The following is an 18155-nucleotide window of genomic DNA, read 5'->3' as shown; positions in this document are numbered from 1 at the left end:
TGTGTGTGTGTGTGTATGTGTGTGTGTGCGTGTGTGTGTGTAACAAAAGGAGCCCAATGAGTGAGCGAAGCGAGCTCAAATTGGGAAGCTATACGAAAAGAACTGTTTCATGGGTTGGCGGACGCGTCGAGCAGGGATGGGGTTCCCTAGTATTTAAAATGTCATGTCTACGCGATTTATAGTGTTAGAATTAAAAGAAAAAAAGAAGTGGAAATAAAGTGAAATAATTTAAAAAAACAAATAAATAAAAGTCTTGGTTGTCTATAGTTGACGAGTGAGCGCACCACAGTTGGAGTTTAGATCGCGTGTTCGACGTACACACAGTTCTAAAAAGAGTTAAAATTTATTATTCATTCTTCTGTACAGTCTTTACCGATGAAGAACCTTTCTTTTGTAATCGTAAAATTTCTCTCAAACAATGACTTCACTTAGCTTTCATTGTTTGTGTAAACGTTTCGACAAAAGTAGCATTTAATTTAATAGATACTTAGCGTCGGAAAAAGCGTTTTTTACTTTAATTATTATGGCACTTTAAAAACAATCTACTGAAACAGATACAGTGTATTACTTTCTTCTCTATTTAAGATTGCCAAAACAAGATCCTTAGAAAAATAACCTGTGCAAGATGGTTCATCCGGAATACCAATATACATGCAGACCTCAAAATACCAACTCTATCACAGCATATATACAAGCTAAACGCAGATTTTTTCGATAAAGCCATAGAATGTAAAACAGCAAATTTTAATGAAATCTTTAAATTTGAAAATTATATCAAAGATAAAAACTACAGACCAATAGCTGCACATTTCACCTCCGACGCCTCATATCATAACTATCAAAACAAATAATTTCATCAACCTTTCTGAAAATAACGTTTACTCNTATACTTTGAATTAACATTGATTATATATATGATTAAACTAACAATAATTAAAGTAAAAGCAAAGTAAGTCTGTCAAATTAGAAACGACTACATTTAAGTTACCGTTTTTTATTTAATTACATCCTGATTCTGATTTTGTACGAATGCTTTTCCCCAATCATCCGTCCCCAAGGGGTTAAATTAAAACTTAGATACTATTAGAATGAATTTTTACAAAAAGCGAAGAAAATTGGCAGCCCTGCAAAGGTAATTTGTAAAGAATACATATCTTTAACTTTTAAATACGGTTTGGTAAGAATTTTCGTAAAGAAACTCGTATATATTTCAAATACGATTTTTCGAGAACTATTCGACAGATTTTACTCAAATTTTGAATTTCGCTTTGTAAAATTACATTCTTTAAAATGATGTAAAAAATTTTATACCATACAGTTCAAAATTTTTCTGCTATTATTAAATAATGTGATAAAAAAAACAATAAATCTCGACTAAAAGTTGTTTCTTACATGAAATTATCTTTGCATAAACGAATTTTATAATTGTGTGCTAAAATCTTTCAATTCACTAAATTATTTCACTAGATACGGCAAAATACTTAGAAAGTAAAATTAATACTAATGTCATCAAATTATGGATTTTTCTTATGGAATGTTATTAATCTACAGAGACCATATTTCTCAGATTCTCCCCTTATATTTAGGGGGCCAGAAATCCGAATTTGAAAAAAACAGTTTATTCAAACAAAGCACGGTTTGTATCTGATTTTATAACTTAAAAACATCGTCTGTACTAGTTAATGAGCATATCTAAAATTATCCTACTAAGATTGAGTCCTAGAACGTAAAGATCAGATCATTAGATCAAAAGTTATTCAGGGTGGTCCATTTTTTTAAAGCTCTGTACATTCAGACTGTACACTGTACTGTACATTGCACTTCATATTCAGACAAAAATGTACATTCACTAGATTGACATGGGCGATTAAGAATGTAAACAGTGCTAACTGTTAATAAAATTCTAACTTTTATTCATAGAAGTTGAAATTAGCAACGATTCATTGTATATTATTTCAGTTTTCTATTGAAATTAAATTCAAGGAATGGTTTGGTTTTACATATCAATGTTTGAAATATAATTCATAGCGGTAGTTACGATTGAATAGTTAAAGAGATAATAAATAAATAAAAGTGAATTGCGTTTCTACCACTTTTTTACATTATTAATATATCACTATANAAAGAGCAGATATCCATTCATGGATAGGTACTCTGAAAAACTTGATTAGTTAGTTAGTAATATATCACTATATCTAGAGTAAATTATTAATATATCACTATATCTAGAATAAAAATATTTACATCCACAACAGTTGCAAAATACAATGGCAGGGCTACCGACTTTCTACGCTTTTTGTAATAAGTTATTCTAGTGGATAGCTATGCATTATTTTGTCTTTATTTAAACTTATTTTTCACACAACTACATATGAATGATTTAAAAGTTCATATGCAACACCTCTCTGTTCCAAGTCTTTCATGGTGAGGCTTTTAAATAGCTGGCAAATTTACCAAAAAATTATGAAAGGTTTGGTTTTTAAATGTCTACCACTCTATAAAATATTTTGCAAAAAGTGTAGTAGTTGGCAGGCCTTCAATGCTCACAAGATGAATCCCTAAACAGACTAAGAAACTCTTAACGTTAATTTTTTTTTAAGTGTAATTATAAACAAATATCATGTCCTTTGGATAGTCACTACTTATATCATGGGCAGGTGTTAATCGATTAAAAATGGTGAAGTTTTCTTATTTCTTTCAGTTAATTAAAAATGAAGGTTAAAAAATTGAATATTGATTAAATTATTTACCACCGTTTTTTTTCGTCCATGTTCCATTTTTTATACACACTTTATCGCTTTAAAACACAACCTGCACTATTTTGTGGGAAAGATATTAACCCAATAAATAAATAGTAGTAGAATATTCATTTTAAAGTAAGTTTAAACTGAATAAAGATTCTCTTTTTTGAAAGCTGCGATTTTAATATCTGTTACAAACATAAAATTGGATTTATAATTTAATTTTATATTCCAGTGCGCATGGATTACGTTTAATGTCTAAGAATAATGTCTATAACAAAATAATTTTTCTAGCACTTTCAACGTTTCGAGCTATTTATACAAGATAATTACTTTTAATTTACATTGGGTCTTAAAGTGATATCCAGATTTCTAAAAAAAATTTTAACCCATAGAAATGAAGTACGAAGAAAATAAAAACTTTGAATGATTGAAATATAAAATAATTATGTTATTTTCACTCACATAGCTGTTAATGACAAAATAAAACCTACTCAGGGTTCAGGTTTTGTCCGATTTTTCCCCCTTCACCTTATATCATCCCTTGTTCTTAATACACACATCGTATAGCTATAAAAACAAGCAAATGTTATATTTTGAGCAAAGAATATGGGTCATTATAAACTGGTTACATTTCTTAGAATAAGACACGTTTAAGAGGCTGTAAAGTCAAAGGAAATGTTAAGTTGTGTACCTGCTTCCTTATCCTCCAAGATAACTGCTTCCGCTTTTGGGAAGAAAACATTTATGACACAACCAATCGCGTATCTTGTTTAGAAATTAATATAACACAAGCGTGTATGGAATCTGTAGTTAGGAACTTCGTAAATGAAGAAAGTATCATTATTTTCTAATAAGGAAATGGTTACATTTTAAAGCGGTAATCAAAGGATGATTCCTTAGATAATCAAATAAGCATTATTGTTCTACGTTTACATTTTTACATTTATACTTAGATTTGTTGACAATGCTAGTGTAAATGCAGATCTAAAATCTTAAAACATTTCTATGGGTGACACTACACAGATTTTTCATACGATTTTATTTTTATTAAAGTTGCTTTGTAAATTTTTGTATCTATTTTTTTTCCTTTGAATTTATAAATTTACTTAAAATATTCTTAGACCAATTGAATATTTAAATAAATTAAACAAAAATATGGAAATACTTTTATATACTAACCACAATTTTTCTCTTAGGAGCAAAGGTTTTGGAAGATTTTACATGATGAAACTTTGAAAGATCATGCTTCAAGTTTTTCGAAATGATGTCTTTTTAACCCATTCGAAATTCGGATTGAGCATTTTTAAATCGAAAAATTTTACATTGTAAAACTTTGAAAGATCATACTTGAAGCTTATAGAAATGATGTCTTTTTTTACCCATGCAAAATTCGGATCGATCAAATCGGAGGAAAGGATGTAAATAACTTTTATCTGGATTTAATGCCAGCAAATTTTAAAATCATTCCATTGAATTGCGATATTTATAAAAGAATGATTTAAAAATCATAGTGAGGTTAGAACAGGAAGGGAAAAAAATTAACTTTCTGCTCTCATTTTGGTCGATTTTGCAAGGATAAAAAGGGCACCTTTCCTAAAAGCTTCAAGCATGATATTTCAAATAGTGTTAACAGCTTTGCCATGTAAAATCTTCCGGAACATTTGCATCTAAAATAATTTTTTTTGCATAGAGTTAGTATAGAAGTGCTTCCATATTTTTCTGCAAACTCTGTATATTTAAGTGTCTAATCACATGATGATCAAAGTTGTGGCAAAATTTATATTATTCCTATATACTTAATATTTCTCTGACTTATTCAGTTTAAGATGAATTTTTAAGCCATCTCATTTTTCATATGAAAATGCGTATGTCATTGTTCGCAAAGCGGAAGTCCTAGCTTCCCAGAATATTTAATCTTTTCGGGACGGGCGAGTCATGAATATATTCGTATGGAATCAGAAGGAGGATGGAAAAAAATAAAAAGCGGTAGCTTAAGTTTGAGCATGGCTAATTTTACAACCTTATTTTTGTTAAATCTATGATTTAATTATGATCTTCTGTTAATCTATGATTGTTAAAAGTGTAACTACATATTTTTTAATTTGAACTAAGTCTTGGCGATATAAATAAATTGAACCATTATTACCCCGTACAGATAAACTGCTGTAAAAATGGCTACCAGCTTTATTTTTTTAGCTGAGAATGCTTATATGACTCTCCCATCTCGAAGAGGTTAAAGAGAAAGCTGTAGGGAAACAATCTAAGGGAAACATAACTTGATTAATTTTGCCTGCAATTATAAACTTCTCAATATAATCAATAGGTTTTATATACGGGTTTAAGTTGTAGTGGTGGACACTCGACAGAATCATTCTGAATTAAGAATCGCAATATATTAGTATATCATAAGATTTTCTACCGCTCGAAGTATTCAAATAGAAATGTTCTCATACATTGGAACGAAATAGCAGTTAAGGTTAATATTTCATACTCAGGGATGACAATTGCTTCTCCTCTTTTAGCAAATTTTGTTATTAAAGTGGGTAGTGAATTAAATAGTAACACTTGTAGAAAAAGGATAGTTAAGCCTACTCTTTAAAAGTGTCACCACGAGATAACTACGATTAAGTTGCATTTCATCTGATACTTGGAATATGTTCAATATGTTTTGGATCTAAAAATTACTTAAAATGAAAAGTACTTCACTAAAATAATTTAAATTTCGTTACTACTAGAGAATATGAGAAAATATTTTTTGCAAAGCGGAGGAAGTTGGCGTCTCTGCGTACTTGCTAGACATCTCTTTTTCAGTTCATTTTAACGACTATTTTTGGAAACTATTTCTTTAGAAAAAGCATGCTTTAAAAAAATATAAATGCTTTCAAAAATTGAAACGTAAAAAATGTATAAACATGATAATAATTTCTTTTGCATCTAACTTGGTAGTGATATGCAAAGCAGAATTAATTTGGCCCAGTAAAAAAAAAAAAAAAGACATTTCACTATTCTTTTCACAATAACTTATCAGAGTCATTTAAATGCTTTAAAAACAATCAAAAATACACAAAAATGTGTACTGGATAGTTTTTTCCTGTCAATGCGTTCTGGATTGGATAATTTCTAGTTTTAGATACAATTTAAATTTTAAAAAGTCTTATCAGGAGAAAACATAATCTATTTATTTTCCAACTATCATCATTTTGAGCTCATTCTTCGTCAAAAAATAATTATAAGTAAGGAACCATTTTCTACTGTGCAAAAAAATAAATAAATAAATAAATAAAATAAAAAAATCTAACCATTCTCTGTTAATAATTATCGATTTGATTTTTATTTACAGGGTTTTATTCTATTTTATAACAGTCGTCCCAATTTTCGAGTTTACTACTACTAATGTTCAACTACGTAGCCTTTTAATTTTGAACCCAATCAAGAAGACGAGGGGACTCCTATCAAGTATAGAAAGAAATTTTGCCATAATGGAGAACTTTTTTATGGAACTAACCCGTATTTGCGTTACATGGAGAAGAAGACCACGAGAACCTCTCACAGTTTGCCTGACGGGAAGGGGACTCTAACCCATGATCCATCTACCACTGAGGATATTTCACGTCAGCAGTATGATCGGTGCAAGCCGGATGAGGAATTCGCATCTACCAACCATCGCTAGGACTTGAACCCGGTTCACCTCATTGGAAGGCGAACGCTGTATCTCTTGAGCCATTGCTGTTCTATTTACAGGGTTTGGACAATTTTAACTCTATGTAAATAATCTTTCTTTTAGCAGTAAATATTTTGGAAGATTTTACATGGCAAAATTAATATAACAATTTGAAAGATCATGCTTGAAGTGTTTAGTAATAATGATCCTTTTACTTGTGCAAAATTTGGATCGACCAAATTGAGGAGAGGAAGTTAAAAACTTCCTACTTTTTTAGTTTTAAAATTATGCTGAATAGAACTGAACTAAATGAAATTTCTAGGTATCTGAGGGCGCTTGCCGGCCTTTTACCCGTTCATCTTTAACTTTATGTTGTTTCAATGATGTGGTGGAATGCAAATGAAGTAAAGGAGTATTCGTGTGGATCATTGAGTTCTGACTGAGTAGTTATATGGAGTAGGGTGATAAAACCATAATGAAAAAAATATGAGGTATAGAACTTGAGCTAAGCTGGTAGTGTGTAACCTGCCACTAAGCTAGTAGTGGCAGGGCGCTGGACTCACGTTCGTGAGAACGTGAGTTCAGCTCCCTTCCAACCAGACTATCCCGGTCTGCTTTTAACTTCTTACGCTTATTGGGTCGATGTAAATGTTGCTTGGGTAAAAAATACATCCCTTCCAAAAAGTTCCAGCATGATAATTGCATGTCATGTAAACTCTTCCAAAACATTTTCAGTTAAAATAAAGATTATTAATATAGATAGTTAGTATAAAAATGTTTCTATATTTTTGTCCAACCCCTAGAAGTCTTAAAATTTAAGAAAAAATTACAAAAACACATTTTTAAGATTTACATTTCACAGGAAGCATTTTCAAATAATAATAATAAAATTCAGCACTATTTATGCGTTTTATTGTAGTCAAAATCTGATTTCCTCAATAAATATATATATTTTTACGTCTTAAAATTATCCTTCATTACGCAGAATAGCAGGCCTATACAATAGAGAGAGAGACAAGCAAATAATTTTTATCTTCCAAAATAAATGACAGAAAGACTTGTGAAATACTTATTGGTTATTCAAATCGTGATTTGAAAGTTCTTTTCTTTATTTTTCCCCGTCCAGAACTAACAAGTGAAATGATTTTTGATTGATAGATAATAAAGTATTCATCAAGTTTATTCATCTTACAAGTAATACTCGTAGATAGGAAGTGGTTCTCCTTGGGAACTGCTTGTAAATATTTTCCTCCTGCAGTTTTTTTCTCTCCATTTAACATCGTTCTTTAACTACACCTGTTATTTATTTTTATTACAGTGTGTCTCTTTTGTCATTGAAACCCATATTTATTATATCGTTCCTTTACTATAGCTAGTTTAATTTATTATCTTTGATTTTGGACTTACGCTTCATGGGTCGTCCTGAAAGTTCGTGCCGATTTTCTACAGGTGGAGCTCCCAAAGTTCTGCCAAAAATATTTAAGTGCCTGCAAAATTTATACTATGGGCGTCGTTGGCGGGGTACATTTGTAGATCAATATTTAAAACTCTTTAAAAATACCTTCGATATTTACGATAAGCAGAGAAAATTCCAATCGATTAATGATCAATTTGAATCCATTATTTGAATCCATCCGCGATAGCCAGGCTGGTAGGGCACTGGGCCCATGTCTAAGTGGTCGTGGGATCGATCTCCGCCGAATGAAGACTCCCCGTGTAGTAAATGGTGATTGATGAACGTTAAATCTGTAGAGTCATAAGGTCCTCCATGTTCCCATAACAAATCATACCTCTGGGAGTACTGATACAGGCGTTTCCTTGTTTTCTGCATTAGTTCAAAAATACAAGGTTAAGGAATTGAACATTCAGGGGTCTGTTTAGAAGAAATTTGGGTCCGTTAACGGACCCTTCACAAAATATCTTTTCATAAAAACGGACCCTTCACAAAATATCTTTTCATAAAAACGGACCCTTCACAAAATATTTTAACTTAAAAACGGACCCTTCACAAAATGATTTTTTCTTTTTATCGGACCCTTCACAAATTTGTTTACCTTCATTATTATTTTGTTAATCGAATAAACCCTTTCCAGGGCAGAAAACAAGAAAGATGGATGTAAACGAATTAAGTTTTGTCTTCGGCAGACGATTCTTCCATTATTCGTCCGAAATGAATATTCTGCGTTCAGCAGTATAGGCTAAATACCAAATATTTGTATGTTGCATCTCTAATTTAGAAGCAGCAATTGTTGTTTATTTTTTAAAATTTAATTTTTTTAATTATAATTTTACAGTGTTGAGCATTATCATGTATGTCTTTAAAATTTAAAAACTCCTTGGAAAAGTTTTTTTTTGCAATAACGGACCCTATTTGCACAAATTCATAAAAGCGGACCCTGATTGAAAAAATGTGAGTAAATTTTTTCACAATTTCACGAAAAACGGACCTTTCACAAAATGTCTGGACAGACCCCCGACATTAGTAGTCGAAAACCCGAAATCGGCTTGGCAGTTCAACGACATAATTCAGAAAATAAAAGGAAATAAAATCAATCATCATCGAATTAAATTCATAAACACTTTGAATGCTGAGTTTGTTCGTAGCGCCACGGGGATCACCGGTGACAAGTGAAGCCAAGATTATTAGAAACACATAATTTGAGAAATTTTTTTATTTTTTAAAGTTTTATATATACACGCATAGATGCCAACTTGCTCCGGACAGCGAATAAATATTTTCAAGTGGTAATTTATTAATTGTGATTCTTGGTTTAATAAATTCAATGTAGTAGATTTTCATCCACCATTATTTCTAAACAATTCGTAGGCTTATATAATTCACCACTTTTTTTTAGAAAAATCATGCTAAGACTTTTAAAAAACTAGCAAATTCTGTCTTGTATTTGATGAATAAAGGAGAGATTAATCTTTTTTACAAATATTTAGCAAATTAAAGATTTTTTTAATGGGTGAAATTTAGAGAACTAGTGTGTCTATGTGTTTTAATTTCGTCTATAAAGTTCATGATTTCTACTATAAAATATATATTTCTTGTTTTTAAAAATAGATTATTAAATTTTATTGATCACCAAAGATATTTGAAAATTGATTGCATACCCAAAAGTTTGATACATGCTACATGAATATTATTTGAATTAGAGTAGTTGTAAAATCAGGAAAATATCGAACTGCTTTGATGAATAGTTTAATACCACTTGAATATTTAGATGGACCTTTCGGAGAGCTCTTGCCTTTCAAAAATCAGCATGAACTTTTCGGAGTCCCCCCCCTCCCCCAATAAAATCTTTTTTTTCCTTTCTATTTACTATCTGCAAAGTGGGAAATGTCGTCATACTATACAATATCCAGTGATTTTAGAGAATTAGGCAATATATATAATGGCTAGGAGTTGTTCAGAATGATAAATGCTCGTTAGGCAAAACGAAAAAAATAAGAATTAGAGGGAAGGAATTAGCATAATTATAAATAGGTACATTTCTTTAAGAAAATTACTGAGCTGGCAACAGAGGAAAAATAACATTTCTTTCCTCCAGTAGAGCTATACTTTTTTATGAAATAGATACTTTACTATAACCACTTTGTTTGATTATTATTATAAATGCTAAGTATAAAAAATTGCATGAATTAGACACTTCTAAAACTGCGAAATAATATATTTGAAAGATCATGATTGAAGCTTTAAAAAATGGTGTCCTGTTTGTGCATGCTAAATTTCCATGGATCAAATTAAGGAGATAGGATTACAATATACATATTAAAATGCTTTTTAATTATCCTAGTGTTATTGAACAAGAATAAAAAGCTTCTAACTTCCTATACTCAGTTTAATCAATGCAAATTTTACATGGGTAAAAAGGACACCATTTCTAAAGGCTACAAGTACGATCTTTTACACTGTGGCAACAGTTTTGCCATGTAAAATCTTTCAAAACATTTGCTGCTAATATAAAGATGTTTACATAGAGTTAGTGTCGAAGTGTTCCCATATTTTTTCCCACCCCTGTTTATAACATATTTTACAACTAAAGTGTTGAAATCAGCCATTCTATGGGTTATCTAGCTAATGTGTAGTTTAACTAGGGTGATTTGTTAAAGTGCCAAAAAATTGCTTCATTTCTCAAATTAACTCNTAATATATATATATATATATATTTAAAGAAATGAATGGTTTCTAAATCGGACTTAGAAAATCAACTGAAACGAAAATAAATAAGTAAATAAATAAAAATTTTACGTAAAGTTACAAGGGTTGAACAAAAATAGCGAAACATTTCCTTACTAACTACATAGAAACAATCTTCAATCTTTTTATAGCGGCAAATGCTTTAGAAGATTTTTCACGGCAAAACTGCTGGCACAATTTGAAAGATCCTGCTTGAAGATTTTAGAAATGTTTAGTCTCGTTTACCATGCAAAGTTTGGATGGAACAAAATGAGGAGAGAAAAGTGATGCTTCGTTTTAATTTCGATACCAGCAATTTTGAAGTCATTCTATAGTATTGCGATATTTATTTTGGAATGCTTTTTTACATACAGTGGTATTGAAGAGAAACATTTAATTTCCTATGATCATTTTGGTCAGTGCAAAAGTTGTAGGGGTAAAAAGAGTCCCACTTCCAAAAGCTATCAAATCGTTCCAAAAGTTTTACCATGAAAGCATTCCAAATCTTTTTTTGTTTAAATAAAAAAAATGTTTTCATAGAGCCAGTACAGTAATGTTACCATATTTCTGTTCAACCCCAGTTTATATTCCAAAAATAAATTAATCTTGAAAAAAAGAAAGGGTGCTAGCTGCCCGAACTTGTTCTTTTAAGTACAAAAAATTTGAGCTAAATTTCAATTAAATAATAGTTCGAAGCTCTTAAAGGAGAAAAAACAAGAATATGCAACGATTTATTAAAGTATGAATATTTGAATATAGAGTTAGTTGGCACGCGTGATTGTAAAAAAATGCCATTTTAAAGCAAGGGCAGCTATATGAGTGTGTATAAAATTTTAGTTATTTCATTCCATTCTTTGATCTATTTGAAAATGAAGCAGTCTTAACCTTGAGTAATGTTAATCGTTACTGAGATGCATTGAACCAGATAGTTAAAAAAAGTTAAAGAGCAGATACATTTAACAAAAATGCTTAACAAAACTTACCAATGTTTTTTCTAGAATGTAATTGCAGCTTTTATAAAAATATTATGGATGGTATTTCGTTGATCAAACAAGTATATGAAATACTTCCTCATACAAAGTATTAAACTATGCTTTAAGGTAAAGCAAACTTATCAAAAAAGAAAATCGTGGTTCATGGATCTTTGTATTCATGTCTTTATTTACTCAGCCTTTGTTAAAAGGTGATAATCAATCCACTGCATGGAAGCAAGTGCCGCAACTACAATTTAAACATGTATTTTCAAAATGGAAGTTAATGCTTTGCTAACGCAACTCCTAAGTAACTTTAGGCATGTTCATAGTTCAGATCACTTGATTATTCATTCTTTTCAAAAAAGAATTGCACGAGGAAGATTTAGGGGATCATCAAAAAATATCTGTGCACTTTTTTTTTTACTGCATAGAAGCAAAAGAGAAAAAAAAAGTCAAGCAAAATGAGAGCAAAATTGCGTTTTGCTCTTATTTTGCTTGATTCCTTGAATCGATCTATATGGTGGGTAAAATAATTTCAAATCAAATTTACTAAACAAAAAGAAAAAAAAATCATTCATTAAAGCATTAACTTTGCTGATGGCAGAAAAAATATTTGTGGAGGTTATTTTTTTAAATATACAAGAAATACTGTACTATCTTCGGGAAAACATAACTCTGTAAAGTTTCAAATTGTGAGAACACTTCAAAAAGGGTGAAGATATTCATTTTTTTTACATAACGTAAAAAAGAAACAAGAAAAACTCCTTAAAAAACAACATTGAAGTTAAAATATTTAAAATATTTTTGAAGACGTTAAGGTTGAACTCCATCGAAAATTTTTACAAGATGATATCTGTTGAAATTAAGTTAATTATTTTCTCAAAGCTGAAATCTAAAGCCTGCATTAGAGACCCGCCATTTTGATTTAATCAGAGTTGTCGTAGGGAGGGCAATAGCTCAGTGCACCACTTGTTTAAGATTCTAGAATGTTCACGCTAGAGGCAACCAAAAAGAGAATTTCTTCTTAATGTTTTGTCGTTTTTTTATTTTGTGACCGTCATGGAACAGGCGACCCAATTCTATATTTATGACTCATTGACTATATTTATGACAATGTTCAACTTCGTAGCCTTGTAATTTTAAAACAGAAGACAAGGGAACTCTTGGATCAGAAATTGGTAAGAACTATTTGGTGGTAATAACCTGCATTTGTGTTACATGGAGGGGAAAACCAAGAAATTCTCCCGAGATAAGCCCGACGCCAATGGAATTCTAACTCATGATCCGTCGACCACTAAGGATATTTTACGTCAGAGCTGTAGTCGATACAAGCTGGGAGCAAAACTCCTATCAACCAGTCACCCCTGGGATTCGAACCTGGTTTACCTCATTGGGAGGCGAAACGCTGCAACCCCTAAAGCCACCACTGTTCCGATTTTAATATTAGAAATTCGAAATCTTTCTTTCAGTTTCAATCACATAAGACGTTAACAGGCAGGAACGCAGTAGTTTTCACAATTTTAGACACATAATAATGACCACCTACATAAAAAAAAGTTATTAATTGGTTTATATACAAATGAGATAGATAGAAGCATTTTTTAAAAGATTTTATCAATTTGACTAACAAAAGTAAAATTTCTCACTTCTAGGGCCCTCTCTCCATGATATCTAACTATATACAAAAAAAAAAAAAAATCCAATGATGGCGTAGCAGTTTTCCAATTAGAATAACGTAATTCTACGTTACATTTTTAGATAAAGTTATCTAAATCGGTGTCTGATTTTATTAAACGTTTTACAATTGCTATTTTTTGGTGCAAATTGCACTAATATAATATTATGAATGACGATTAAGGAGATTACTTAAATGATTTGGAACTTAACTCTCAGCTTCATGCACACAAAGTGATGAATGCAAAAATTGTATTTAAAATATACATTCGTTTGTTTGGTAAACAGAAATATTAAATTACTGTTGTGAACTCACCAAATTTGTTATAACAATGTACTTTTAATTTTAAATATTGTTTCAAAAAATGATTACTTAGAAAAATGATTCATGTTCGCTAATAGATTTTAATTGTATAAGGGAAAGTAGAGCGCCGATTATCCGAACTGCTCGGGACCGAACATGGTTCGGATAATGAAAAGTTCGGATAATTGGAAAGTTGTTTAAAATCTAGTGTAAATGATTATTATTTTTGCATTAACTTCCCTTCGCACCTTTTGTAGGCTTAGGACTGGCAGTATTATCTAAAATAGCTTTGGCGTGTTTAAATTTTTTTTTCCTTTTTCTTTTTTTTAAATATTTTTAATTCAATTTTTTTTTTCCATTGCAGAAGAAATCCAGCAAAGATCCCGTTTCAAAGAAGATACGCTTTTTTAGCAGCCATTTATCCCTTATTCTTTTTAAAAAAATCAACTGAACTGGATCAACATCATTTTGACGTTCTAGCCAATTCATTGCGAAATCTAATGGATTGCATGCTTCTATATGAGAAGGTCCACTATCTTGAACTTGATCACCTACTTCTTTCACTTCGTCTGTAGAGTTCCGATTTTCATTCAAAATTTCAGCAACAATTTCATCATTTTCATCCGAAAGATCTACTGGTTCAGAAACTTCAGTTTCGTTTGTTTTTCTGTTAAGAATTTTATTCCAAGATTTAAGATTCCAAGCACTGTAATCACTAATTATTAACCATAAGCTACAACTACCCAATTATAGAACTTCAGAATTTATCAATTCATAAACTCCTTCTGCATTCCAACCATTGTAGACTATCAAAATGAAGCTTGCATTCTTGGAAGATAATTTTCTGTTGTAAAGGGGTATGTAGGTTTAACTGTATCACAATACAAGCATGTATGGCAACTATAAGAAAACTGCTAAAAAGGTTGTAAATTAAATATGGTCTCCAGATGTAGGGGGTATTAATTATTCTTCTCAATTTAAAAAAATTGTCGATAGGTTAAAAAGTAGTCTAAACTTAAAAAAAAAAAACGAACTCAGACACAGTTCGGATAATTGGACGTTCGGACAATAAAGGTTCGGATAATCGGCGCTCTACTGTACTTGGATGCGAGAAGTAACGGGACAAGTGTTCTTTTAAATACATATATTTTTAGTAAAATAATTTCAACTATTTTATGACAACAGACAGCAATAATTGAAAAGCAATCATTGGGATTGGCGAACGTGAATGAATCGGAGTCTTAGCCCCCTAGAATAAATTGTGAAAATGAAATGATTGCATAAATTTTGAAAATTGAATGAAATGAAAAAAAATCAGAGAGAAAAAAATGTCAAGTTATTGTTATTATTTTTTTAAGAAAGAGATAAAAAAATCCAACAAACTTATTATAAGTACAAAATTTAGCCAAAGATCACTAGCAATTTATCGATCCATTTTTAGAAAAGAAAAAGAGTTTAAAGAACGTAGAAAAAGAGTTTTTAGAGGTCTTCGCAAAGTCTGGCGATGGTTCTAGATTAAATGCTCACTCAGTCTTGCGAAACGATTGGTAGTGGACACGCAACAGAGGAACCTGTAGCACATATTTCTGTATGGTGAAAGTAACCTGTTTTTATCGGAGAAAGAAATACAGCAAGAATTAAGCTTTTTTTTCCTTTTCTATGTAATAGAGAACTAAATTGTTCTCGAAATTTCGTCTTTTTTTTAAGTTGAAAGAACTTTTGACATCATCCAGAACTTCTAAACTCATTTATAGCATTTTATGTTAGGATCAAGCTGCTAAACTAGTTTAACCCCTTAAAGCATGAGTTTTTTTTCTCCAGAAAAACAGGTAAAAAATTATCTAGTTTTATTTTGTTGACGAAAATGATTATTTAGGTATAGTGTAAGTTATTTTTTGCTATTTCAGTTGTGGGGGGGGGTGACTAGGGAGCGGGGGATGGTATAAAAGTTATAAAAAAAAAATTACAGTACAAACAAAGTTTGAAGAATTTGATTACAGGATGATTTTGAGTTTCGAAATACTGAAATCAAATTAAATCAATATATCAATTAATATTCGATAAATTAAATTAAAATATGAAATAGCTAATCATCAAAATATGCACCACGTGATTTACAGAAGAAAAATACTGCATAGCGGTGTCATAATAATAATTTTAATTAATAATCATAATTAATAATGATAATAATAATTTTAATTGTAAATAAATTTAATTATAATCTAGCCTATCCATTCTTACTAGAACGGATCTCTGACGGGTATTAGAATTAAAATAACGCAAGATTACCCGTGTGAGACCCAAATTTGCCGGTAACTTTTGCCCATATCAGACACAGGCAAATGCATTTACGAGTTTATAAAGTGTATAAGTTATAATAGAAGAAGAAGGTTTAGAAAGATTAGCAATAGCTCTAGAATAAATGCGTATTATTGCTGTAAAAAATTATCGAAATGACTGCCAATTAATTTGCTAAATTCCGGCAAAACCCAAATATTTCCTTTAAATTAAAAATATTATTATTAATAGCTTCAATCTACATAATTTTTTTCTATCCCTTTGACAAATTTTTCAGATCATAGCAGAGCCCTGATAATAGTTATATAGTACACTTAAATTGTGGTACACATGTTGTATACTGTATCGTGATAAAGAATAAAATCGGTTGTAAAAATGTAGAGAGATCAACTTGCTCCGCTTTGTGGAAATTGTTTTTCTAATTGCAGAAAACTTTCATTAACAGTTGTATCGCACACCACTACATTTAAATAATAAAAATATTTATAACACTTGTCAATGCCTATTAAAATACAGGTTAAATGATGCAAGTTATTGATTTAAATATTTTACCACTTTTTTTTGTTGGCATCCCTGAAGACGCATAGCTAACATCGCATTTTAACAGAAAAGTGAAGTTAAATTTATTAAATCCTCCACTTTCTTCAAAAAATAAATATTAAAATATTATTCCTTTCTTAACACTGGAAAGACGGGAAATTAGTATATACCTATATTGCCCAAAAGCAGTAAAAATGTCAGGATTGTGAATGCGTCAATAAATTTGTTTAAAATTAATTTTTAACATTTCTTATATTATTTACAGTTATATAACAAGTTATTAGTAAATATTAACAATAAAAAAAATTAGATGTTGCTCAAAAAGTCACAAAATTCTAAGAAATTGTGTCATTATATGCATCATTGTTTTTCTAATTGAAAGCAGTCAAAATGACTTCCTTAGACAATCTAGTGTTAAATTCCAATGCGGCTCTTCTTTTAAAAATATTCACACTGTAATGCCTAAAAACCCCGTTATTTAACAGCCTCCTGGTGTTTAATGTTAACTATCAATACAGTGGGTTATGTCTTGTAAACTTTTAGTGGTTTCTTTCGTTTCTTTTAACTGTAAAAAGAACCTTCAAAGCGTAGGGCTTAAAATTTTCTTATTCCTATATCATACAACCTGATAGTCATCAAGATCAGATATTTTATTCTAAAAGAAATTATGACTACTTCATGTGTTTTATTCAATAAAGAAATTATTATTTGTTACTTCACAGTAATTTTTAAAAAAATTTTTTAAAAAAATTTAATTTTTTGGAAAAAAAATTATATTAAATTATTTTTTTTAATAAAAATATATGAATTATTAAATTAAATTAAAATTTAATTTTTCGTACTTTTTTAAAGTAGCAAAGTTAAGTAAAAAAAGATTTTGTAATTTAAATTTTTAATTAAAATTAAAAAAAAAATAATCCATTTATTTTAAAAGTAAAAAAAAAAAACCTATTAATTTTTCGTTTTTAAAACTTTTATTTTTGTGAAAATAGTGAATTTAAATTAAAAAATATTAATTTGTAAGTTGAATAAGGCACATTAGTTATCAACCTTTTTAGAAACGAAGACCAGACCCTAGAAGCAAAAAAACTTGGTTCCTCATTGGATCAAATATTCACGAATCTTGGCTAAATAAGGGTTCAAACGGCCGTTATTTTCCGATATTGGGCCCTTTCGGAATTGTCCGATTCTCCCGATATTTTATAACCAGAGCCGGATTATACCTTTCGTAGGCCCTAGGCCCAGCCGTTTTTGGGCCCTCCCCTCCTTCCCCCACTCCTCCCCTCTTTTCAAAATATATGCTAAAATTTTCTTGTATATTTTTTTTTAACATAATTTACGAATTTGTTTATTGAACTTTATCTGCAATACCGACATACTGCCGATATTGCAGTTGATATCGATAATACCATTATGATTAGTTCGATCGATAACTATGTAAACACTTCACGTCAACAATACAACAACAAACCAGCAAAGAAAACAGTGAAACTGATAGTGAGATTAATTACAAGAAATATTTATACAGTAGAGAACCAATTATCTGGGATGCTCGGGACCATCGCTATCCCGGATGTCTGAATTTCCCAGTTTTCTGGATCGACCAAAAAGTGTCATTAATCCATGTTTTATCGAACCCGAATTACAAGGAAATTACACGAAAATTTGTCAGAATCTGAGATTAAATTAAAAGCGCAAAATTTGGTGAAAATTAACTCATCCGATTTAGAGAAAAACTTTGTAGATGAATTTTTACTATTTTCAAATTTATATGAAC

General features: G+C 30.3%; 1 protein-coding gene across 2 annotated transcripts in view; it reads right to left on the bottom strand.

Annotated features, from left to right (window-relative positions):
* Positions 1-18155, bottom strand: part of LOC107443419 (carnitine O-palmitoyltransferase 1, muscle isoform) — a 76746-nt gene that overhangs the window by 45164 nt on the left and 13427 nt on the right. Inside the window, exon 1 of one of the 2 annotated variants that reach the window (XM_071180721.1) lies at positions 3436-3523. The exons of the other annotated variant lie outside the window; for it this stretch is intronic. Within the exon in view, the coding sequence (XP_071036822.1) occupies positions 3436-3486 (51 nt within the window). The 5' untranslated portion in view covers positions 3487-3523. Of the gene's footprint in view, positions 1-3435; positions 3524-18155 lie in introns of those variants that run through there. 2 annotated transcript variants of the gene reach the window in all.

This window comes from Parasteatoda tepidariorum, chromosome 5 (genome assembly GCF_043381705.1).
Source record: "Parasteatoda tepidariorum isolate YZ-2023 chromosome 5, CAS_Ptep_4.0, whole genome shotgun sequence".
In the NCBI taxonomy this organism is placed as follows: Eukaryota; Metazoa; Arthropoda; class Arachnida; order Araneae; family Theridiidae; genus Parasteatoda; species Parasteatoda tepidariorum.
Note: the sequence above shows the minus strand (reverse complement) of the source record. Positions and strands in the feature narration are given on the sequence as shown.